Genomic DNA, 26,046 nt, shown 5'->3' on the forward strand with positions numbered 1-26,046 from the left:
CATGGATGGTATCTACATTTTGTTGTATGTTAGGGCCTGGTGGGCAAAAGTCAGTGGCATATCAGGTGGACATGCCTTCTATTTTGACCTTTCTGCAGGAGGGGTTCAAATGAAGACTTTTCCTCAGTTCTGTAAAAATGCAGGCTGTGACCCTAGTGTGTTATTGAGAACGAGGTTGTGGTTTTTAGACATTGTGCATCCCTAAAGGGAGCCAGACAGCTGTGTCCACCCTGTAGGCTGGTGGTTCCTTAATGGGACCTGACGTTGATTCTAAAGCCGTTGGCGGGTCCACTAAGTCACTCAGGAAGGCCATCCCTTACTGACCATCTCTGAAGGTTGTTCTCCTTGTGGCTGTCCAGCCAGGTGGGTGTCAAAGATCTCTGCAAGACAGAGCATCATTCCTTCTCAGCAAAGTCAATTCATTAAGAACAGTGACTATCGTATTGCCATTCTTTGTGAATCAGGAAGTGTGTTTTCTGGCTTTCTCTAAAAGGGGCAGTGATAGGTGCAGAGTGTTTCATGTGCTGGATGTTCACAAAGTTCTGGTATGCTGACTTGCATTGTCTAATGCCTTTCAGAAATTGGGCCATCTTTGTTTTACACAGTGGTCCTAAAAAGGGACAGGTGGCTTCCGAGTCTTTGCTAGCTTGTTGGCTCAGCATGCTTGTTGCCGAATAAGGATGCACAATTGGCACTAAAGGTGCAGTCAGTGAGGGTGTAGGCAGCTTCCTGGGTGGTCTAAATCATTCTACATTATACTGCATTTGGTGGTTTTTCTTTAGCTTTATATCATTCAGGAAGAAACGTGAACAATCTTTTGCTTGATGCTTTTTTTGAGCATATACTTATTGGTATTTGTGTTATGATGTTAGAGAAGCAATATGCATATGGTGGGTAATTTTGAAAAACATTTTTGTGGGTAAAATTCTGATTTACACAGTAAATAGGATCTTATAAAACACCAACCAACATAAAAGCATGCACAGTGATGATATGGGATGGGAGAATTAGTTGCAAAACTGCCAAATTGTTCCTCAGATATTACAGAACATTTATTTAGGGATGCCATATCAGTAGCCTTTCTTTTGTCTGCCATCACATTATCTATATCGGTGGTTTTCAACCCAGTCCTCAGGGATCACCTGGCCAGTTGGATTTTCAGGGTGTCCACAATGAATATGCATGAGAGAGATTTGCATGCACTGTTGCCTTGGAATGCAAATCATCTCATGCATATTCATTGTGGATATCCTGAAAACCAAGGTGGTCTCTATATTTTTTCAGAGATGAAGTCTCACCAATGACCCGTATAGAAGCATTACTTTCTTTCTTTCCCCCCCCCCCCCCCCCCCCAGTGATTATGCTTTTGCTATGTTCCAAAGCATCCTGCTGTCTCTGGCCACCAATTTTAATCACATATGTCTCTGCTTTGAGATAATCAGACATCAGTTGGTGCACAGCAGCATTTCACCCTTGACTGTTTACAGTTTTTAAAAATTTTTTGTTTACTATAGATGCATGAACTTTTTTGCACTGAATCAAAACTCCCAAACACAACTACTCTTTTAAAATGGGACTTTGACAAGTTTAGCCTTCTCTCATTAGTAGTTCAAACACAGAATCCTCCAAAATTCCACTTGGAAACTATACCGGCAGATTTTGCAGAACCCTGTCATTGTCTACATGCAGGGCCGGTGCAAGAGTATTACATATCCCAGTCAAACTTTCAGCCTTGCGCCCACTCTTCCTCCTCCCCCCACCATAATCTCAAAGCCTCCAGTCACAGAATAAGCAGGGTAAACAGGATATTTGAAAACTGGCCACTCGTCCTGCTAGTAAAAGTTCATCCTATTTATTTATTTATTTATTTGTTTGTGTGTCTATCAGAATCTATTGTTTTGACTGTAGCTGCTTCTTGGTGCCTTCCAGAAGCTTCTGCCCTAGGCATTGCCTAGTCCTGCCTAATGATTGGGCCAGTGTTGTTCACATGAGAAAAATCTTCAGTATAAGTGGATCTCGTTCATGCTTCTCTATTAATGTAGTGTGCATTATCCATTGCAGATCCTGTGAAAAGGAATGGCGTGTCAGTGAATCAGGTTGGAATTTAAAGACAAGAATAAACCTCCATAAGCACAAGATAACATCACAAAGAAGAGCAATTTGACACTCCTGTGGGGGAATATTTTTCTAGACCAGACTACTGCATCAATGACCTCATGATTAGGATACTAAAAGAGAACTTCAAAACTACCCAAGAGTGTAAGACATTTATTAAGATTTATTAATTGCTTGTACGAAGAAATTCACCCAAGGTAGTATGCAGCTATAATATAATATAGTATAATAATAAAAATGACTGTCTGTGTAAATTACAATTAGAACAGTGAGGTTAACTTGGAAATAGGCAAATTTTAGTTATAGCAATAATGGTTATGATACAGCATCAGTAACATACTCTTTTAAAATAGCTTAGTAGAACATTCATATAAATATGATGATATAATCTTGGCATAAGACATTCAACATTAAGATGATCAGACACTCTGAAACAGGGATGTAACATAGTAACATAGTAGATGACGGCAGAAAAAGACCTGCACTGTCCATCCAGTCTGCCCACGATAAACTCATGTGTGTATACCTTACCTTGATTTGTACCTGTCATTTTCAGGGCACAGACCGTATAAGTCTGTCCAGCAGTATTTCCTGCCTCCCAACCACTAGCCCCGCCTCCCACCACCAGTTCTGGCACAGACCGTATAAGTCTGCCCAGCACTATCCCCGCCTCCCAACCACCAGTCCCGCCTCCCACCACCGGCTCTGGCACAGACTGTATAAGTCTGCCCAGCACTATCTCCGCCTCCCAACCACTAGCCCCGCCTCCCACCACTGGCTCTGGCACAGACCCCGTATAAGTCTGCCCTCCCCTATCCTAGCCTCTCAACCACCAACCCCTCTTCCCCCCTTATACTTATTTCTTCCCCCATTACCACTCAGTCTTTCAATAGCTAAAAATTCCTCTGTTTGGCTCCCTCAATTTTCTTATAAACACATGACTCCATCTCTTTCTATTCTTTCTTTACCAATCTTTACAGCTTTGAAAACAAATCACCACCCTATCTCTATTGTAATGCAACCTGTAATTTACTTATGTATTCAAGCAGCAGCATTTGTAGCTTATTCTGTACTGACCTATTGAAGGAAGCACAGTTATCACCCGCTAATAACAAATATATGTAGTCCAGACAAAGATATTATGAGCTACTTATTTAAATTTTGTTTGTATCAAAGGTACTACTTTATAGTAATTTAATTGAAAATGATGGATTAATAAACCTGAGTCTACAAAGAGGTGGGAAAATGTGGGATACAAATGCAATAAATAAATAAGTTTCACTGAAGTTTTTATGAATACCATAGATCAGTGATTATCTTCACTTTTTTTTTTCTAACAGGGGCCATGTTGGCAAAAAAAACAAACAAACAACCAAAAAACCTTTGTGTGAGAGCTAAAATCATTGCCAGAAAAAGTGGACACATGGGGTTTGTTTTTGGGGGGGGGGGGGGGGGGGGGGTGGAATCCATCTTCAATTACACAACTGCCTTCCAATGTGGTTGGCCTGGCTTCTCAGGCATATTATGAATTGAGTAACTAAAATAGTTCTTCCCCTCCCCAACACACACACTCTCTTTCCCCAAGTCCATCTCTTCCTATGCATTCTTTATCCTGTTCCTCAGCTACTCTTACCAGCACTCTGTCCTTCAACGACATCCCCATTCAGCAGTGGCGTTCCTAGGCTGGCTGACACCCGAGGCGGATCGCCGATGTGCCCCCCCCCCTGTGAAATTACCCCCCCGTGCATTTTTACCTGCTTGTGGGGGGGGGGGGGGGGGTGCCACGTGCCTGTTGGCTCCGAGTCCGCTCGTTCCCTGCTGCTCCCTCTGCCCCGGAACAGGAAGTAACCTGTTCCACGCAGAGGGAGCAGCAGGGAGGGAACAAGCGGACTCGGCCAACAGGCACGCTGGAGCGGACAGCCCCCCCCCCCTTGGTACGCCACTACCATTCAGTCCTCATCAGTTAGCCTTCATAATCCTGTCCTTCCAAGCCTTTCAAGATAATTCTTTCCCTAGTTGTTTAATCAGGCTTGTTGGCAGTGCCACCTTTGGAACAGCTGTTCTCTTTTCTTGTGGCACCACATGACTCAGCGAGTTTGAGCGCGAGTTTGAGCTGCTCATTGCCCAATCTCCAGCACTGCTTGAAATCTTATGAGTATAGTGAAGGAGTTCAGGAAACACATGGCTCAAACTAGCAGATGAATAGTGGAGATGGAAAACAGAACAACTGATAAGGATGTAATGCCAGTATTGACTGTTGAGGACGGGAAGAGTGAAGGGACTTGTGACCTAGCTTGCTATTGCTGGAAACAGTATGTTGGGCTCAGTGGACCTTTGGTCTGTCCTCGTATGGCAATGCTTATATGCTTATGACTACACTTGGGGCTGATGGGGGGCTGGCAATGAAAAACACTACCACAAGCTAACGAGACAATTTAAAAAAAGAAAAATACCATGAATATTTTTTTTTTTTCCTTACATTTGTACCCCGCGCTTTCCCACTCATAGCAGGTTCAATGCTGCTTACATATTATATACAGGTACTTATTTGTACCTGGGGCAATGGAGGGTTAAGTGACTTGCCCAGAGTCACAAGGAATTGAACCCAGTTCCCCAGGACCAAAGTCCACCACTCTAACCACTAGGCCACTCCTCCACTCCACTGTTTCATATATTCTTCCATAGACATGGAAGAATATATGAAACAGTCTCCAAACAATCCAGTCCTTTATGTGAGCTAACTATGCTTTGTATATTAAAGGGACAGTCAGACCTTAGAGATAAAAAGTAGAAATTCAGTCACTGTCCTGAGTTAAGCAACTAGCTTAGGTTTTACTGTGCAGTAGATGTTGGCCTGAAGTTGCACTAATGTCTACAGAATACTGAAACCGGCCAGCATAGTAAACATTCCATTCTAGCTGCTTAGTTCAGTAAGGGTGAGTCATTGATGGAAAGGGGTTGGTGCCACATCCTAGTTGTCAGGACTGCTGATTTGCATTGCTGTAGTTAGTCACCTCAAGAGGTGGCTTTAACTACAATTGTTGCCCAAGGAAAAACAAATGAAAGAGCCAAAATGGTGGTTTCAAACACCTTGCCCCCCCCCACCCCCACACACACACACACATGCTGGCACTTCAGTACAATCCTATACCCAACTCTCCCTCTCATCCCCGTGACCCTTGGTACTGTAGTGTAGTGGCATGGGTGGGAGCAGTCCGCTTCTCCATTTGCCTTCACGTTTCAAAATGGCCATCTTGACCCTTAGGGGTAGTCTTGCAGTAATACATGCTAGAGGTCATCCTTCCATATAAGGGCAAATTTTCCCAGCTTTTGACCCAAACAGGATGGGGCAGTCATTGGTAAACACACTTTATCCAATTGGCTAGCATCTCCATCACTTGTGCCCAGGCCGGTCTGGCTGTTGAGGGTCATGTCACGGCTCACAATGTTGGCGCCATGGCTACATCGGTTTCTCATTTGAGGTCAGCCTCCGTTAAAGATACTCACAAAGCTGCAATGTGGTTTTCAGGCCACACATTCACATCTCATTATAGCCTTGAGCAGGATTTCTGATGAGACAGATAGTTCTGCAGAATATTTATGGATTCTAGAATTCAACTCCACTCACCTAGGCCCATCTTTTTTTTTTCTATTCCAGGCTGCACCTACACCACAGGAATGTACATAAATTCTAGTTTGGTTGCTGATTGGCCTTGCCTGTTGCTAGTCCCCGTTGTCCTTGTTGGTTGTTTTCAGTGAGCCTGGTAACTAGGGATTCCCATGGTAAGTGCTATCCTGCTTGTCCTCGGAGAAAGCAAAGTTACTCACCCTATAGTAGGTGTTCTCTGAGGACAGCCGGACACACATCACTACAGACCCTCACTCTTACCCCAGTTTTTGTACTTAACTGCTGGTCCTGCGCAGTTGAGTTGGGTGGGAAGACACCCATGCATACATGGTATGGGGCTGTCAAAAGCTTCTGGAAGACTCAGAACGCTGGGTATGGTTCATGCCTGGCTCTTTTGGATGACATCACCTAACTGTGGTAATGTGTGTTCTGTCCTTGGAGAACATCAGCTACAAGTGAGTAACTTCACTTTCTCCGAGGACAAGTGGGATGCATGTGGGAAAGAGGAACCTAAACTCTAGCTATGTGATGCAAGGTTCCACATTAGGAGTCACCAACCAGGAAAAGGATCTAGGTGTCATCATTGATTTTACTTTGATACTCTCTGCTTACTGTGCAGCAGCGGCTAAGAAAGCAAATAGAATGTTAAGTATTATTAGGAAAGCAAAAATGAGAATGTTATAATGTCTTTGTATTGCTCCATGGTACGACTTCACCTTGAATACTGTGTGCAATTCTGGTCACCGACAAAAAAGATATAGTGGAATTAGAAAAGGTATAGAGAAGTGTGATGAAAATGATAAAGGGAATGGGATGACTTCCTATGAGGAAAGGCTAAAGTGGCTTGGGCTCTTCAGCTTGGAGAAGAGACAGCTGAGGAGAGATGTGATAAAGGTCTATAAAATGATGAGTGGGATGGAATGGGTGGACGTGACAAGCGATTGCTTGTTAATCTTTCCAAAAATACTAGGACTAGGGGGCATGAAGTGAAGCTATTGGTAGTAAATTTAAAACAAATCGGAGTAATATTTATTCACTCGATGTTTAGTTAAACTCTGTGGTAAAAGCATTTAACAGCAGGGTTTCAAAAAGGTTTGGATAACTTCCTAAAAGAAAAGTCCGTAAGCCATTATTAAGATGGACTTGGTAAAATTCACATCTTATTTCTAAGATGCAGCATAAAATCTATTTTACTGGAGGGAGGAGTCAAGATGGCGCCGACACGCTGAACGCTGTAAACCTGCTCAGAACAATTCGCTGCTGAACCTGATTTTCCTCAAAAAATAATGCCCCATAAGCGAAAAGGGTCGGTGAGAGCCTTACCTTCTCAGGCTCTTACGTCTTCCCCGATGCAGCGAACGCTGGACGGATTTGCAATTCGGTGTCCACCAGCTGATTCGGGAGGAGGAAATCTGCTAGACGCCAGTGCAGGGGCTCGGACGTCGTTGGAAGTTGAGACCTCTTTATCTCCCCCGATTGTTGGTATTCCACTCTGTCCAGCCGCGATTCAGGAAGGGATTGCCGAACTACAAGCCCCGGAAGTCGGAGGCGATGCGGTCGGCGGAGAGGGCCCCATCCCAGAGTTGGAGTCGGCTGTTGAAGGTAAAACAACGCGGGAGAACCCGCCCAGAGTGGTAACGCTTGACATGCTTTGGCAGTCAATGCAAAAAATGCAAGATTTAATTATAAATTCTACTCAAGAGACTAAAAAACTTGCCAACACTGTAGGCCAGCTATCCCAATCTTTGGATAAGCTGAAGCAGGATTTAAAAGATCAGGAAAAACACTCTCAGGAAGAAGCTGTAAAAACAAATGAAAAATTTATTGCAGTGATGAAAGATAATATGTCTATGCGTCAAAGGATTGAACAAATAGAAAACTATAATAGGCGATTGAATATGCGAATTCTTAATTTCCCCAAACCAGTAGGAATGTTACCATATGATTTGTTCAAAAAGTTTCTTCTGGAGAATTTAAAATTTTCAGCTCAAAATATCCCGCCGATAAATAAGATTTATTTTTTACCTACAAAAAAAGATCGAGAAGGGGTTTTGGAGGAAGCTGAAGAATTGAAGGACATTTCACAGATATTGGAGGACTCCTTGACCGAGGTTGTAACCAGAGCTACCCTCTTAGTATCTTTTGTATTTGAACAAGACTTTGATGCTGTATTAAAACTTTATTTTAAGAATACACAGCAACAATTTTGTGGACAGAAATTGTGGATATTTCCTGATGTGACTAAAATCACTCAAGAAAGAAGAAAACAGTTTCTGGAAATGAGAGAGGAAACCAGGTCTTTAGGGGCAACTTTTTTACTTGCTTATCCTTGCAAGTGTGTTATAAAATATCTAAACATAAAGTATGTGTTTTTTGTACCAACACAATTGAGAGAATTTATAAATATGAAAAAGCTTGTCAAATGATAAAACCAACATAAAGTATTCTATGGTTATATTTAAGGCTAGGCCTTTTCCTATAATTTTTCTTTTTTATGTTCCCCTGAACAATTTTGACTCCTTCCTCTTTAATTGTGGTCAAAGGAAGATATGATGAAACATTAATGTTTTTCTTTAGAATAATTTTATTCCTATTTGGATGTTGTGTATTAATCATATCTGTGTTTCATGTTGCAAGTATAATGCTTGTAAAGTTATGAAAAGTTAATAAAAAAAAAAAAAAAAAAAAAAAAATCTATTTTACTGTTTTGGGATCTTGCCAGGTACTTATAACCTGGATTGGCTACTGTTGGAAACAGGATACTGGGCTTGATGGACCTTCGGTCTGTCCCAGTATGTCATTTCTTATGTTCTAGCTTTGTTATCCATGCTTAGCCCTGACCAAGTGATTTTAAATCTCCTGGAGCCTCTTCTGGCCATTCAAATCACTTTGAATATCTACCTCACAGGTGGGTTGCATGCAGTAGTGAAGAGTTGCTAGTAAGCCTAGATACCAGACTAAACAGTCACTTGGGGCAATTCTTGTGAGAATGGTTAAAGTTTGCTCTGCAAAGCATTCCTTGCAGTGGGCAGTAAAGATATGAGGTAAGATGCTGTACCTGATTGTATACCGCTTTGATTGCTTTCAGGTGGTATATAAGAAAATAAATATAGTATAATTTCCTGTTAATGAAGTCACATGCTTGTAGGTTTATTATTCTCACTTTTATTCCTAGTTAGGCTGCTACTCTTTTTCTCCTGTTACTGTTTTGTTTGCTTACTAGGTTTCCAGTGACTCAGCAGTGTGAACCCATGAAGACCCTAACTCTGTATATTTTGTTTCTGTTTAGCTGGGCCACTGTTAATGGAAAGACAATGACAACTGATGAAGCTATGAAAAATGAAGATGTTCCACTTCAGCCAGCGACTCTGGCTGATCAAGGAGAAGATATCACTCCCAGAAAGGATCGTGGTGTCCTGAAGGTCAGACCACTGGACTGAAAAAGAAGATAACTTGTTTATAGTATATTTACATTTCTATACGTATGTCTTTACTGACTGACAGGGTCAAAGCAGTTTAGAACCACATGCATAAGTGTCCTTCTTTCCTGAACAGTTCACTTCCTTTATCATTGTCTTCTGTTGGCATGATGAACTGTACATGTGTTTTCTCCGAGGACAAGCAGGCTGCTTGTTCTCACGACTGGGTTGACGTCCGCGGCAGCCCCCACCAACCGGAAGAAGCTTCGCGGGACGGTCGGCACGCAGGCCACGCCCACCGCGCATGCGCGGCCGCCTTCCCGCCCGTGCGCGACTGCTCCCGCCAGTTACTTTTTTTCCGCGACTGAGAGAGTGGTGCGTTTGACCTCTCTCTCTGTTCAGCCGCCGGATTTTCGACCGCGTTTACGCGGATCGTCGCTTGGACCGTTCGGTTCCTTCTGTTTTTGTTTGTATTGTTTAAAAAAAAAAAAAAAAAAAAAGAATTTTTTTTTTTGCGCGTGTGGAGCACGCGCTCCCCTTTTCCCCTCGCTTTCTAGCGGGGACGCCACGTTGCGGCCTAGTGGCCGCTCGGTCGGTTGATTTTTTCGTGGTGTGATTTTAGCCACCATTGCCGACTTTGACTTCGCCGACGCGATTTTTCCGTCGATGTCCTCGAAGGTCCCGAGTGGATTTAAGAAGTGTGGTCGCTGCGGCCGGCCGATCTCGCAGACCGACACCCACGCTTGGTGCCTCCAGTGCCTCGGGCCGGAGCACAATCTCAAGTCGTGCGCTTTGTGTCTCGGTCTCCGGAAACGGACTCAGGTTGCGAGGCAAGTTCTGCGGGACCGTCTTTTTGGAACTTGCGCCGGCCCCTCGACGTCGACCTCGACGGCATCGGTATCGAAGGCCGGTTCTTCGGTACCGGTATCGATGCCCGAGACATCGGCACCGATGGCAGCGACCCCAGGAGAACAGGTCCCGTTGGCCCGCCGGTCCGCCGGTGAGAGTGGTGAGAGGCCGCGTGGGCAGTCGGCCCCGGTCACTCCCTCAACTCGTGAGCCACGGGACCGAACCCTGTCGGACCCGGTACCTCGAGACCGAGGGGGATCGACCTCCTCCTCCTCCATGCCCTCCGGCACCGGTGACGTGCACCGGAAAAAAGATAAGAAGCGCCGTCACCGGGAGCCCTCGGTGCACCCTGAAGAGGAGTCGACGCCGAAGCGTCATCGCAGAGAGGAGAGATCTCCGTCGGTGGTGGAGGTACCGACGCGTCGGGGTTCCGGCACCTCGGTGCCGTCTCCTGGCCCCCAGCAGCTTCTGGCACCGACACCCTTACCGGCCCCACCGCCTTTCCCGGCAGCGGGCCTGGACGAGTGCCTCAGAGCCATCCTTCCGGGGATCCTGGAAGGGCTGATGCGCCAGGCTGTGCCGGCGTCGGGGGTGCTTGCGCCCCCGGCGCCGATGACTGTGGCGCCGGCGAGCTCTAGCCCGGCGCCGGGGCTGTCGACACCGCCGCCGCTTGCGGTGCCGGTCTCGACCGCCACGCAGGTGGAGTCGACGTCGATGGAGGGAGCTCCGTCCCCGCCGGCGCGGGAGTCCACCGCTCGACGACACCGAGACCTTGGTGCCTCGACGTCGAGCCGGGCCCGGTACCGGACTCAGCTACATGAGCTAATGTCCGATACCGAGGATGAGGACTCGTGGGGGGAAGAGGAGGACCCGAGATATTTCTCCTCAGAGGAGTCTACGGGCCTTCCCTCGGACCCCACGCCGTCACCGGAGAGGAAGCTCTCACCTCCTGAGAGTCTCTCCTTTGCCTCCTTTGTGCGGGATATGTCTATAAGCATTCCCTTTCCCGTGGTCTCTGTGGAAGAGCCGAGGGCCGAGATGCTCGAGGTCCTCGACTATCCATCACCACCTAGAGAGTCCTCCACGGTACCGCTGCACAATGTCCTGAAGGAGACGCTGCTTCGGAACTGGGTGCGACCACTAACTAACCCCACCATTCCCAAGAAAGCAGAGTCCCAGTACAGGATCCACTCTGACCCAGAGCTCATGCGGCCCCAGTTGCCCCATGACTCAGCGGTCGTGGATTCTGCTCTCAAGAGGGCACGGAGTTCGAGGGATACCGCCTCGGCGCCCCCGGGGCGGGAGTCTCGCACTCTGGACTCATTTGGGAGGAAGGCCTACCAATCCTCCATGCTCGTGACCCGCATCCAATCTTACCTGCTCTATATGAGCATCCACATGCGGACCAATGTGCAACAGCTGGCGGACCTGGTCGATAAGCTCCCGCCGGAGCAGTCCAGGCCTTATCAGGAGGTGGTCAGGCAGCTGAAGGCGTGCAGAAAGTTCCTGTCCAGGGGGATTTTTGACACCTGTGACGTGGCATCTCGTGCTGCGGCCCAAGGTATAGTGATGCGCAGGCTCTCATGGCTGCGCGCCTCTGACCTGGACAACCGCACCCAGCAGAGACTGGCTGACGTCCCTTGCCGGGGGGATAATATTTTTGGCGAGAAGGTCGAGCAGATGGTTGACCAACTGCATCAGCGGGAAACCGCTCTCGACAAGCTCTCCCACCGGGCGCCTTCAGCACCCGCCCCCGCGGGCGGGCGTTTTTCCCGGGCTCGGCAGGCTGCACCCTATTCTTTTGCGAAGCGTAGGTACAACCAGCCGGCCCGAAGGCCTCGTCAGGCACAGGGACAGCCCCAGCGCGCTCGTTCCCGTCAACAGCGTGCGCCTAAGCAGCCCCCTGCGCCTCCACAGCAAAAGCCGGGGACGGGCTTTTGACTGGATCCATGGGAACATAGCCGCCCTACAAGTGTCCGTACCGGACGACCTGCCGGTCGGAGGGAGGTTAAAAGTCTTTCACCAAAGGTGGCCTCTCATAACCTCCGACCAGTGGGTTCTCCAAATAGTGCGGTACGGATACGCCCTGAATTTGGCCTCCCTGCCTCCAAATTGTCCTCCGGGAGCTCAGTCTTTCAGCTCCCATCACAAGCAGGTACTTGCAGAGGAACTCTCCGCCCTTCTCAGCGCCAATGCGGTCGAGCCCGTACCACCCGGGCAGGAAGGGCAGGGATTCTATTCCAGGTACTTCCTTGTGGAAAAGAAAACAGGGGGGATGCGTCCCATCCTAGACCTGAGAGGCCTGAACAAATTCCTGGTCAAAGAAAAGTTCAGGATGCTTTCCTTGGGCACCCTTCTGCCAATGATTCAGAAAAACGATTGGCTATGTTCCCTGGATTTAAAGGACACATACACTCACATCCCGATACTGCCAGCTCACAGACAGTATCTCAGATTCCGTCTGGGCGCACGGCACTTTCAGTATTGTGTGCTGCCCTTTGGGCTCGCCTCTGCCCCACGGGTGTTTACAAAGTGCCTCGTGGTGGTAGCGGCCTACCTACGCAAGCTGGGAGTGCACGTGTTCCCATATCTCGACGATTGGCTGGTCAAGAACACCTCGGAGGCCGGAGCCCTCCGGTCCATGCAGTGCACTATTCAACTTCTGGAGCTGCTGGGGTTTGTGATAAATTACCCAAAGTCCCATCTCCAGCCAACTCAGTCTCTGGAATTCATAGGAGCGCTGCTGAATTCCCAGACGGCTCAGGCCTACCTTCCCGAAGCGAGGGCCACCAATCTCTTGGCCCTGGCTTCGCAGACCAGAGCGTCTCAGCAGATCACAGCTCGGCAGATGTTGAGACTTCTGGGTCATATGGCCTCCACAGTTCATGTGACTCCCATGGCTCGTCTTCACATGAGATCTGCTCAATGGACCCTAGCTTCCCAGTGGTCCCAAGCCACCGGGAATCTAGAGGATGTCATCCGCCTCTCCACCAGTTGCCGCACTTCACTGCTCTGGTGGACCATACGGACCAATTTGACCCTGGGACGTCCATTCCAAATTCCGCAGCCCACGAAAGTGCTGACGACGGATGCATCTCGCCTGGGGTGGGGAGCCCATGTCGATGGGCTTCACACCCAGGGTCTGTGGTCCCTCCAGGAAAAGGATCTGCAGATCAACCTCCTGGAGCTCCGAGCGATCTGGAACGCACTGAAGGCTTTCAGAGATCGGCTGTCCTGCCAAATTATCCAAATTCGGACAGACAATCAGGTTGCAATGTATTACGTCAACAAGCAGGGGGGCACCGGATCTCGCCCCCTGTGTCAGGAAGCCGTCGGGATGTGGCGTTGGGCGTGTCGGTTCGGCATGCTTCTCCAAGCCACGTACCTGGCAGGCGTAAACAACAGTCTGGCCGACAGACTGAGCAGAGTCATGCAACCGCACGAGTGGTCGCTCCATTCCAGGGTGGTACGCAAGATCTTCCGAGAGTGGGGCACTCCCTCGGTGGACCTTTTCGCCTCTCAGACCAACCACAAGCGGCCTCTGTTCTGTTCCAGACTACAGGCACACGGCAGACTAGCGTCGGATGCCTTTCTCCTCCATTGGGGGACCGGCCTCCTGTATGCTTATCCTCCCATACCTTTGGTGGGGAAGACCTTACTGAAGCTCAAGCAAGACCGCGGCACCATGATTCTGATAGCGCCCTTTTGGCCCCGTCAGATCTGGTTCCCTCTTCTTCTGGAGTTGTCCTCCGAAGAACCGTGGAGATTGGAGTGTTTTCCGACTCTCATTTCGCAGAACGACGGAGCGTTGCTGCACCCCAACCTTCAATCCCTGGCTCTCACGGCCTGGATGTTGAGGGCGTAGACTTCGCTGCGTTGGGTCTGTCTGAGGGTGTCTCCCGGGTCTTGCTTGCCTCTAGGAAGGATTCCACTAAAAAGAGTTACTTTTTCAAGTGGAGGAGGTTTGTCGTTTGGTGTGAGAGCAAGGCCCTAGAACCTCGTTCTTGCCCTGCACAGAACCTGCTTGAATACCTTCTGCATTTATCAGAGTCTGGCCTCAAGACCAACTCAGTAAGGAATCACCTTAGTGCGATTAGTGCTTACCATTATCGTGTGGAAGGTAAAGCCATCTCTGGAGAGCCTTTAGTCGTTCGATTCATGAGAGGCTTGCTTTTGTCAAAGCCCCCTATCAAGCCTCCTACAGTGTCATGGGATCTCAACGTCGTCCTCACCCAGCTGATGAAACCTCCTTTTGAGCCACTGAATACCTGCCATCTGAAGTACTTGACCTGGAAGGTCATTTTCTTGGTGGCAGTTACTTCAGCTCGTAGGGTCAGTGAGCTTCAAGCCCTAGTAGCTCATGCTCCATATACCAAATTTCATCACAACAGAGTAGTGCTCCGCACCCACCCAAAGTTCCTGCCGAAGGTGGTGTCGGAGTTCCATCTTAACCAGTCAATTGTCTTGCCAACATTCTTCCCCAGGCCGCATACCCGCCCTGCTGAACGTCAGTTGCACACATTGGACTGCAAGAGAGCATTGGCCTTCTACTTGGAGCGGACACAGCCCACCAGACAGTCCGCCCAATTGTTTGTTTCTTTCGACCCTAACAGGCTAGGGGTCGCTGTCGGGAAACGCACCATTTCTAATTGGCTAGCAGATTGCATTTCCTTCACTTACGCCCAGGCTGGGCTGACTCTTGAGGGTCATGTCACGGCTCATAGTGTTAGAGCCATGGCAGCGTCAGTGGCCCACTTGAAGTCAGCCACTATTGAAGAGATTTGCAAGGCTGCGACGTGGTCATCTGTCCACACATTCACATCACATTACTGCCTCCAGCAGGATACCCGACGCGACAGTCGGTTCGGGCAGTCGGTGCTGCAGAATCTGTTTGGGGTGTAAATCCAACTCCACCCTCCAGGACCCGAATTTATTCTGGTCAGGCTGCACTCTCAGTTAGTTGTTCTTCGTAGGTCAATTTCTGTTGTTTCCTCGCCGTTGCGAGGTTCAATTGACCTGGGTTATTGTTTTGAGTGAGCCTGAGAGCTAGGGATACCCCAGTCGTGAGAACAAGCAGCCTGCTTGTCCTCGGAGAAAGGGTATGATACATACCTGTAGCAGTTGTTCTCCGAGGACAGCAGGCTGATTGTTCTCACCTACCCTCCCTCCTCCCCTTTGGAGTTGTGTGTTTCATCTTTTGCTAGTCATTCAACAGGCGGGAGCGGTCGCGCACGGGCGGGAAGGCGGCCGCGCATGCGCGGTGGGCGTGGCCTGCGTGCCGACCGTCCCGCGAAGCTTCTTCCGGTTGGTGGGGGCTGCCGCGGACGTCAACCCAGTCGTGAGAACAATCAGCCTGCTGTCCTCGGAGAACAACTGCTACAGGTATGTATCATACCCTTTATGTAATATTTGTGATGTGGGAATTTTTTTTTCAATATACCGGACCAGAAGCCCAGTCATATATGAATGAGACAACCAAGTGGGGAAGTATGCCTATTCATCTTTGGTAGCAAAAATTATAAAAAGAAGAAAAGTGATAAGTCCTCCCATAGGAACAAACAGTAAATTAAGGAACTCCTGCAGCTGTCTGGATACCTGCAGGAATGTCAGCAGATGCACTTTTCCCTACTATTGGAAGGTGCAGAGATGAAACTAGTACAGACAACAGGAGATACAGAGAGCAAAGAACATTATACAGTTTCAACAATATAAGCTTCATAGGTAGGAACATAAAACAAGCGACATTGCTAGCAAATATTTTTTATTCAAAAATGTATATTCAGAATATACAATCCTTTATGGATAACAATAAAAACATACATAATATAATATTACCATATATTCTGACATCATACACACACATACCTTAAGTTATTGAACTTAATTTCAATCTCACATGCAGCTTCAGTACTATCCAATTCCAAATGCACACTGAAATAAAAGTTTTCAAAGCCTTTTTAAACATCTCCAGATTACTCATGGATCTTAAAGATGAGGACAACTTATTCCAAATCTTTGGTCCTGTGTTCTTTCTCAGCAAACTGAGTGAAAAGAAGGGACCTCTAATAAATGAGGCAGATCTAAATGATCTGGTTAATGCAGGTGCAAGCTTGAGGAAATTCACCATAGGAACCTTATTTATCAAAACTTTAAAAACCAGTAACAGAATTTTACATTAGAGTCTATATTCAATTGGTAACCAATGTAGATGCATCAAAGTTGGGGAGATGTGATCAAATTTCAAAAGGCCACGGAAAACACACACCGTAACGTTCCATGCTATCTGTAAGAACTTCAGCACTTTCCTAGGTAATCCCAAAAGTAAACTAAAGTGCAGAATATTAACTCTCTGAATAATCATCCTAAAATTTCCCTGGGTCAAATAATCTCAAACATCTAATCAGTCTTATTCAACCTGCAAATGTGAAACCAGGTAGTGCTACTGTTACCAGTACAGGAATGTCTGATAGGAAAACTAGCTGCAAAGCAAAAGAGATTGCCGATTTGTTCCTCAAGCGTTACTGAACACTATATACTCAAGGACACAGTGATATCAATATGAAGAACAAAGAATTTACCCCCCTTGATGCTTGAGGCCTGGTGGATTCAGTTTCTAAACTGCTCCATCACAAAAGAGGAAATCATCACTGCTTTTGAGAGTTGGCAAAGGTCTTGGTGCCTGATATACTTGTGGACCTAACAACAATGCAAATGCAGGCAATGTTTCAGGACTTATTGTTGAGACCATAGCACATATAATTGTGACTCCAAAGTCAGGCAAGAATACTGATGAGTGGCCCATGCATACCTTTACACCTGCTTTCAATCTGGTGTAAATGTGTGTGGATGCACCTACCCACAGTTTTTGTAGAATTTGTGCTAGTATTTTATAAAAACACATAAGCGTCTATCTTTATAAAATAGGATGGAAATAAGGGCATTTTTGTCCTCAGTCTGGGTGACAAGTTATAAAATGACTCCCATATGCCTATAATGTCTTGATTAGACTGAGATGCTGCTTGCTTTATTTAATTATTTGACATTTATACCCCACATTAGCCCGATAGTGACTCAGGTTCAATGTTATTTACGTAGCAAACAACTAAATGAAAGATACAGTGATTGTCTCCAAATTCTTCATATAAAACCAATTCAAAAGTCCTCAGTCTGTGAGATCAGGATACTGTGTTTTCTTCCCTCACAAAGCCTCCTTTTGAGCTAATATGCCCAATATTCACCCTGCAATTCTCAGTGGGCATTGGCATTGAATAATCAATGGACCTGGAGGTTATACGAGTGTCATCTAATATTTGGTGTTAATATCTGCATGGCTAACTGGGCAGATAAGACTGCTGGCTCTGCCCCAAACCTGTTCCTGGACCACCCTGACACTGCCCGGATTCTATTAGGGCAGTCGTGCAGCAGCACTACCTGGTTAAGTACTGCTAAATATCAGCAAGCATAGTTTAAGTGGGCAGGGGCCTCTCCTGCCTGCTTATGTTTAATTCTCTTTATTAAATTTTTCATTTTACATTCATATAATCAACTGAATCTCTTATCTCGGAAAAGAATCTTCACATTTGATTGCTTAACTTATATAGCCTTGTACGATCTTTACTGTAATTTCACTCTGTACTTCTCAATCCGGAACTGGCGATCGCCATTACGGAACAATGTAAGCCACATTGAGCCTGCAAATATGTGGGATACAAATGCAATAAATAAATGAATGTCGGAAAACCTACATACTTAGTTCCACAACCATTAATACCCACTGAAGGTAATTATAGTCTTACTTTTAGCCACAATTTAAGGATCCAAGAACTAGGAAACATTATATAAGGAAAAAGAGGAAAAATAAGACAAATAAATTTTGCCCCCTTTAATAAAGACCCGGAGCGGAAGGTCCACCAACATTGCATTCGGGCTGTAGCATTATCCATTGAGACAACCCCAGGGAGCTCTTTTCATTCGTTCTCTGCTTTCAACAAAATCTTTTAGTTTCTTGGGGTCAAAAAAGAGATGTTTGATCCGAGTAATATAATACATGTACAAGGAAACTTGATAAAGAAGGTGGCTCCTAAAGCCAGAACTCTTGACTTAAACGTCATTAGTTCCTTCCTTCTAACCAAAGTTTCCTTAGCCAAATCAGGAAATATATTTATTTTCTCTCCGAAGAAAACATCATTCACATGTTTAAAAAAAAACGTAAAATATTAATTTTGTCCAATTCAAGGGCAAAGGTCACCAACAGAGTAGCCCATTCCTTTTCCACTGATGTTTCTAACATTTCTGTTCAATTCAAATTTTCTTTTGGCAACTCTTCTTTATTTTTATAGGATCCTTTTAAGTAATAAAGTTGTGTCACCAGAGGGTGATTCTCACTCCGTAGTCCCAATATTTCAGACATGTATTTTTTAAATAGCTCCAAAGGAGAAATAAAAGAAGATCTCGGAAAATTTAAATTATTCCTCTTGAGCTGATTTTCTACATTCTTCATTTTTCGAGCATGTGCGTTTTTTTCTTTTATTACTGAGGTTACCATTTCTTTTACCGACTTTATTTCAGTTCCTATAGTTCCAATTTCTTTTTGCTGTGCCTCCATTTTGTTGGACACTAATAAAAAATTGTTTTTTAATTCAACTGTGTCTCTCCGCAGAGACTCTGAAATTTGTAGCAGAGAAGAATTAATCCCCTGTATAGCGTCCCAGAGTATGTCCAACGTGACTTTCTCTGGTCTTATCGGGCCAACATGTTCTCCAGAAGTAGTTCTCCGGGGCAATGGAGGGTTTGGTAATACCATCGTTCCCCCCTCTGATGTTACTCCCAGGGAGGACGTAGCGATGGGGCCTCCTCTGATCGTCTGGAGATCGTAACCAACTTCGGGTGTCTCCAATAACGAAGCACTTTCCTTTTCGCTAATACTTCCAGGTCGCGGCGGGGTCATACCGGAGGGAGAACTTAACGTCACTCCCTCGATGCTACAGTTCGCTGTTGGTATTGCGTTTACTGCCGTAGCAATTGTTAGCTTTACCAACGCCTGGACTCCAAATGCTTCGAGGGTAGTCTGGCGAATGGTAGGGTTCGCAACTGGGCCCGAGGAGGCAGGGGCTCCGGTTTTCCCTTTCCTCTTCCCCATATCTGATGGGGAGTGCGCCAATAGCCAGGCAAATCCGTTAAAGCTCAGGAGCTCCTAAAGCGTGCGGCCGGTCCAAACGCCATATTGGATTCCCTCTCCTGCCTGCTTAAATCATGCTGTATATTGGCCCTCTCTCTCTAACTATCTGATGTGGAATGTACTTTCCCTGGTAGCAGTTACCTTGGCCAAAAGGATCAGTCAGCCTCAGGTCTTACATATGAACCGTGTGTACAGTTTGATCACAAAGTAGTTTTAAAGTCACTTCCTAAGTTCTGCCAAAGATAGTCACACCTTCCACATTGAGGAGATAATTTTGCATACCTTTTGTTCTAAGCCTCATAAATATCAATGTAAGAACTCTCCACACTCTGGACTATAAACAAGCTTTTGCTTGCTATCTGCAAAGTCTACACAGCTTTATGTCTCCTTTAACTTCCACCACCTGGGTATTCCTGTGGCAGAGCGTACACTAGCAAATTAGCCAGCATCTTGTAATCAATTCTGTTGCTAGTAGCACTTTAGAAATAAGTAACAGCAACAATTAAAGGGGATGCACGATTATTAGTCTTGTAGACATACATTGAAGATACGGTTATTTGAGAGGGCTTATGAATTAACCTTAAAGGTGAATTTATAGTGATTAATTTTGAATTTGGGAGCGTATATCTTTTAGGTTGGATTAGATTGATATTTTTATATGACTGTTTAATGTTTAGATTGCTATTTTGAGCTGCATTTTATAATTGATTTTATTTTTATACTAGGAAAAAAGGCCCGTTTCTGACACAGCTGAAACGGGTGCTAGCAAAGTTTTCCTCGTAGTGTGTGTGTTTTACAGAGTGTGTGTGAGAGTGAGTGAATGTGTGTGTGAGAATGAGAGTGTGTGCCAGGAGCCCCCTCCCACCCACCCAGTTCCAGGGTCGTTTCCCCCCCCCCCCCCCCTCCCTCTCTCCCTCTCTGTTTCAGGGTCCACCCGCCCCTCCCCTCCAAGTTCCAGTGTCCGCCCTCCCACCCACCCAGTTCCTGGGTCCGCCCTCCCTCCCAGTTCCAGGGTCGTTGCCACCCTGCGATGTTTAAGTGAAAAATTAGGGAGCTGTGTAGTGTAACAAAACGCACATGCAACGTTGTGAAGCTGACTCCTTGGCTTCATTGAAGTGAAGGGTTGGTAAAGTTCGTCAGATTCGTCAGTCTGTCACCATTTGTCTCGGCCCCGCCCTCGCGCCTCTGATAGGTCCGCCGGCCTCGACGTCAAAACGTGATGACGTCGCGGACGGCGGACCTATCGGAGGCGCGAGGGTGGGGCCGAGACAGATGGTGACAGACTCACAAATCTGACAAACCTTATGAACCCATCACTTCAGTGAAGCCACGGAGTCAGCTTCAGAATGCTGGAGGTGCTTTTTATTATAGTAGTGATGATATTTGTACTCCAATTTGCACTTTACTTTTGACTGAATAGGAGGGGGGTCAATATTCAGCTGGTGGTGATGGGCGGTTTGTTCACTGCCACTGGTGTTATTCCTGGAAATTCAAAGCCAGTACCTGTGCGGTTATTTTTAAGCCGGCTAACACATAGCCACTTCCTTAGCGTCCCTCTGGACCGACCCAGAATATGACTGATGGGTTGTGCACGCCTTCCAGCAGGTGGAGAGTGAGAAAAAAGCTGTGACTCTAGCGAGCCAATAAGAACCCTTGCCAGCTAGAGAAAGATCCAGTAATCTCTGTCTCCAGCAGGTGGAAGGTGGTGAGCCCTTCAGTCTCATTCTTTTTCTATTCTATATTTTATTTCTCTTATTGTAAAGGGATTCTTTGTCTAGCTCTATTTGTTAGGTTCTGTGCCTCTTTAAAAAAAAAAACTTGTTTACTGAGAGGCAAGAGGCCCTTGGGGGTCTCTTAGTGCCTCGGGGGTGCTACACTCGGGGGGCCGAGTCCCTCCCCCCCCATTTCCTCCCTGATATTATTTAGTCAGCTGAAAAGCTCACATTAAAAAAAAAAAGCAGTTTTCCTCAAGCTCTTCAGGGGAAGAGCTTTGGAGGCAGGGAGAGGCAGCTACTTAAAAAAAAAAAAAAAAAAGACATTCGATTTGGCGAGCAGGGCAACTCCTACTTAGTTTTCTTTCTCTGTTTCTTTGGTGCCTTTCGTTTTCGTTGGGTTTTTTGAGCAGCTGACAGCGATGTCGGAAAAACTTTGTCGCTGCTCCATCTGTCAGCTGCGGGGGCTTGGCGCGAGTGGTGTTTGTGAATTTTGCATCGCTGCAGAGGTGTTAGTGGAGCAGAGTGCTGGGACTGTGAAATCGTCGGCTGGGAGGTGCAGTTCGGGTGTTTCAGCGGCAGTCGGGTCTCTCTCGCTCCCGATGACGGTTTTGGCGGAAAGCGCCGCCATCTTGGATGCTTCGCTGGATACTGCGCCCCAAGCCTCTTTGAGTGCTGTGCCTCTGCCTGCTATTCAATCTCCCGTTTTGTCAGCAGGTGAGGGAGGATTCCCTCCTGAATTTGTGGTACAGATGTACCAAGCCTTTTTGCTACACAAGGCTTCTCCTGGGGACCCTCCAGGCAAAAGATCTCTGGAGAGCTCTTCTATGGCTACAAAGCGGGTCAGACACTCTGAAGAGACAGAAGAGGATTTTTCTTTTACCCCTGTTCAGGAACTTCCATCTTTGGAGGAGGAAGCATGGTTCCCTGGGGAGCAATTTGCTGAGGATCTTGATCACTCAGAGGATGGAGCAGAAGCTCTTCCTGCGGGGGAGGACGCTTCAGTGGTAAGGATTTTTCATAAAGATGACCTGCAGGAGCTTATTTCACAGGTTTCTTCTACTTTGGATTTTGATGACCAAGATGTCCAAGTGGTGGAACCCAGAAATGTAGATTTGCTGGTTAAGAGTATTAGCAGGGCAGGTAGATCGTTTCCTATGCATCAGGATATTAGGGATATTATTCAGGCTCAGTGGGGGGTTCCTGATTCTGCTTTTCGACTTGCTAGATCTATGGTCAGGCTTTATCCGGTTCCTGACTCTGATAAAGAACTTTTGCACCCTCCAGTAGTAGATGCGGTAGTGTCCACGGTTACCAAGTGGAACACTGTGCCCGTGGATGGTGGAACGGCTCTGCGAGATACCCAGGATCGTCGTATTGAATCCTTACTTATTCCTTTGATGTTTCTGCTCTGGCAGTACAAACTGCGATTTGTGGGTCCTTAGTAGCGAGAGCTTGTTTTCGCTGGTCAGAAAGAGTTTTGGACCGTACTTCGGATGACCTTTCAGCTGTAGATGCTGAAGTGGCAAAGGTAGAAATGGGCTCGGCTTTTTTGGCGGATGCTCTTTATGATTTGCTTCGCGCTTCTTCTAAGTCTATGGCTCTTTCCGTTGTGGTTGGTCAGCGGATGCGGCTTCTAAGTCCAAGCTTAGTAAATTTCCCTTTAAGGGTTCTTTTCTGTTTGGTGAGGAATTAGACAAGTTGGTACATAGCCTCGGTGAAGCTAAGGTTCCGAGGTTGCCTGAGGATTGTCCCAGAGGTGCTGGGCATGGTAACTTTTCTGGTTGTGGTAGAGGCTGTGATTTTTGTCGTTATCAACCGGGCGGAGTATTTCTGGTTCAACGCTCCATGTTTTTCCAAAGGACGCTGTCTTTTCGAGGAGGTCGTAGAGGAGGTAGGGAAGCAGGAAATTCCTTTGCGTCCTCCTCCCGTCCTCAGCCTCTTGTCCAATGCAAAACTTCATCTGTTCTTCAGTTGTCACAAGGATCCCAAAGCGCAGGGCATAGATGCTCTTCTGCAATCCTGGCCAGCCGGTCTGCTGTATGCTTTTCCTCCATGGCCTCTGATAGGGCGTCTTCTTCAGAAGGTCGAGACTCACAGGGGATGTCTGATTTTTGGTAGCACTGGATTGGCCTCGCAGACCATGGTACGCCGACCTACGATGTCTTCTGGTAGATGTTCCCTTCAGACTTCCGGTCACTCAAGATCTGTTGACGCAGGGCCCAGTGGTTCATCCAGATCTGGGTTGATTCTGTCTTACGGCTTGGCTCTTGAGAGGGCTAAGCTGACTAAGAAGGGTTATTCCGCTAAGGTCATTGCTACTATGCTTTGCTCAAGTCGCCGTTCTGCCTCTTTGAATTATGTTCGGACCTGGCAGATTTTCGAGGCTTGGTGTAAGGAGTTTGGTCTATCTCCTTGGGCTTCGGTTCTGCAAATTTTGGATTTTTTGCAACGTGGTTATGACAAAGGTCTTGCTTTTGTTTCTCTTAAAGTGCAGATTGCAGCTCTGGCATGTTTTCGTGGCCATGTCCAAGGGAAATCTCTAGCTACACATCCGGATGTTCTCTGTTTTTTTTTTGAAGGAGGTTAATCTCCTTTGTCCCCCGTCTCAATGTTCCTTTCTTCGTTGGGATATGAATTTAGTGCTTTCGGTTCTTACTAAGCCTCCCTTCGAGCCTTTGTCGTCTTGTTCCTTGAAAGACTTGACTCTGAATACAGTGTTTTTGGTAGTCGTGGTTTTGGCTAGGCGAGTTTCGGAGTTGCAGGTGCTGTCGTGTAGATCTCCATTTTTGGAGTTCTGTCCCGATCGGGTAGTTTGCGACCAGTTCCTTCCTTTCTTCCTAAGGTTGTCACTCGTTTTCATGTATCTGAACCGCTCGTATTGCCTGTGTTAGGCTCTTTCGCCAGTTCAGAGGAGCAGCGTCATTTGAAGCGTTTATATGTCAAACAGGTGTTGAAGCAGTATCTCAAGTCTACAGATGAGATTCAGCATTCCGATCATTTGTTCAGATCGGAGGTTCACGCAAAGGATTTATGGCTTCTAAGGCCACTATTTCTCGGTGGCTTAAAGAGATGATTGCCTCAGCTTACCATCTTTCCAGGAAGACTGTTCCAGAGCATGTTAAGGCTCACTCTAGAAGAGGTCAGGCAGCTTCTTGGGCAGAGCGTTGTCTGGTGCCTCCGGAGGACATTTGTAGGGCGGCGACTTGGTTGTCTTTGCATTCTTTTTCTAAGCACTATCGCTTGGACGTTGTGAGTCGTCAGCAAGTTGTTTTCGGGGCACATGTCTTGACGGAGGGGCTGCTAGGGTCCCTCCCATAATTTAACTGCTTTGTTATTTCCCATCATTCACATTCTGGGCCGGTCTGGAGGGACGCTAAGGAAGGGTAAATTAGACCTTACCTGCTAATTTGCTTTCCTTTAGTCCCTCCAGACCGGCCCAAATCCCTCCCTTCAGGTGTTTTCGGTTTCAAAAGTTGGAAGATATTTCTTTATTCGGAGCTGTGTTGCTGGTGTTTTAGTTATTTCTTTATTTTAAAAAAAAAGAAAACAATACCTTTTCTGGATCTTTAAGTATCCTGATATGCAGGGGCATATCTTTGGACACAGTATGTTTGCAGGCACTCACCCTATATTGGCAATGTGCCAGTAGCTGCTCAGGTTTTGGGATGCACAAACCATTTATTTCTTCTTTCAGTTTACTTCTATTTTGGTACTTTATTACTGGATCTTTCTCTAGCTGGCAAGGGCTCTTATTGGCTTGCTAGAGTCACAGTTTTTTTTCTCAGTCTCCAACTGCTGGAAGGCGTTTACAACCCATCAGTCATATTCTGGGCCGGTCCGGAGGGACTAAAGGAAAGCAAATTAGCGGGTAAGGCTTAATTTACCCTTTAGTTGATGATCATCACTTAAGCAGCCATGGGTGCAGTCCCATTTTTGTGTTAAACTTGGCAGCTTAAGGAATGAATATCAGTATTTAAACTGCCAGTTGCTCACTCCACCCCCAGCATAGCCAGCTTTGTGTTCAGTGCTAACCATGATATTCAGTGGCACTTAGCTGGTTAAGTGCCGCTGAATATTAGTGTCTAGCCTCGACTAAGCAATTTAACCGGTTAGCGTCTAAATCACTTTGAATATTGAGACCCTTGCTGACCTGAATATTTGAAGGAAAACTGAAGAGATAAGGGAGTTTCCTTTAAAATGAATTATTGGTTCTTCATATGAACCTGCAAAACCTTGGGCAGTTGAAAGAATTGACCCCTAATGATTTCATATACCTCTGTCCCTATTTCCTGTTGTATGTTGTTCAGTGACTTTTCCCCAAGTCAATTTAATAATGGTCTTTGGACTTTTCCTGTAGGAAGCTGTCCAGACCTTTTTAAAACCCCACTAAGCTAACCACCTTTACTACATTCTCTGACAACGAATTCCAGAGTTTAATTACATGTTGAGTGAAGAAAGTTTTCCTCCGATTTGTATTAAATTTACTGCTTTGTAGCTTCATCGCATGCCCCCTAGTCCTTGTATTTTTGGAAAGAGTAAACAAACCATTCACATCTACCCGTTCCACTCCACTCATTATTTTATAGACCTCTATTATATCTCCCCTCAGCTGTCTTTTCTCCAAGCTGAAGAGCCCTAGACACTTCAGCCTTTCCTTATAGGAAAGTCATCCCATCCCCTTTATCATTTTTGTTGCCCTTCTCTGTACCTTTTCTAATTCCACTATATCTTTTTTTGAGATGCGGCGACCAGAACTGAACATAATATTCGAGGTGTAGTCGCATCATGGAACGATACAAAGGCATTATAACGTCCTCACTTTTGTTTTCCATTCCTTTCCTAATAATACCTAACATTCTATTTGCTTTCTTAGCCACTGCAGCACACTGAGCAGAGGGCTTCAACTTATCATCGACAATGACGCTGAGATCCCTTTCTTGGTCGGTGACTCCTAACGTGGAACCTTGCATGACATAGCTATAGTTTGGGTTTCTCTTTCCCACATGCATCATTTTGCACTTGTTCACATTAAAAGTCATCTGACATTTAGACTCCCAGTCTCGTACGGTCCTCTTGTAATTTTTCACAATCCTTTCGCAATTTAACAAATAACTTTGTGTCATCAGTAAATTTAATTACCTC

General features: G+C 46.2%; 1 protein-coding gene across 1 annotated transcript in view; it reads left to right on the forward strand.

Annotated features, from left to right (window-relative positions):
• FKBP5 (FKBP prolyl isomerase 5) overlaps nucleotides 1-26,046 on the forward strand; it is a 95,274-nt gene that overhangs the window by 38,789 nt on the left and 30,439 nt on the right. Inside the window, 2 exon segments of the mRNA XM_030221271.1 lie at nucleotides 2,062-2,259; nucleotides 9,033-9,165. Coding sequence (XP_030077131.1) covers nucleotides 9,058-9,165 — 108 coding nt within the window. The 5' untranslated portion in view covers nucleotides 2,062-2,259; nucleotides 9,033-9,057.

Source organism: Microcaecilia unicolor, chromosome 12 (genome assembly GCF_901765095.1).
Source record: "Microcaecilia unicolor chromosome 12, aMicUni1.1, whole genome shotgun sequence".
NCBI classification, from domain to species: domain Eukaryota; kingdom Metazoa; phylum Chordata; class Amphibia; order Gymnophiona; family Siphonopidae; genus Microcaecilia; species Microcaecilia unicolor.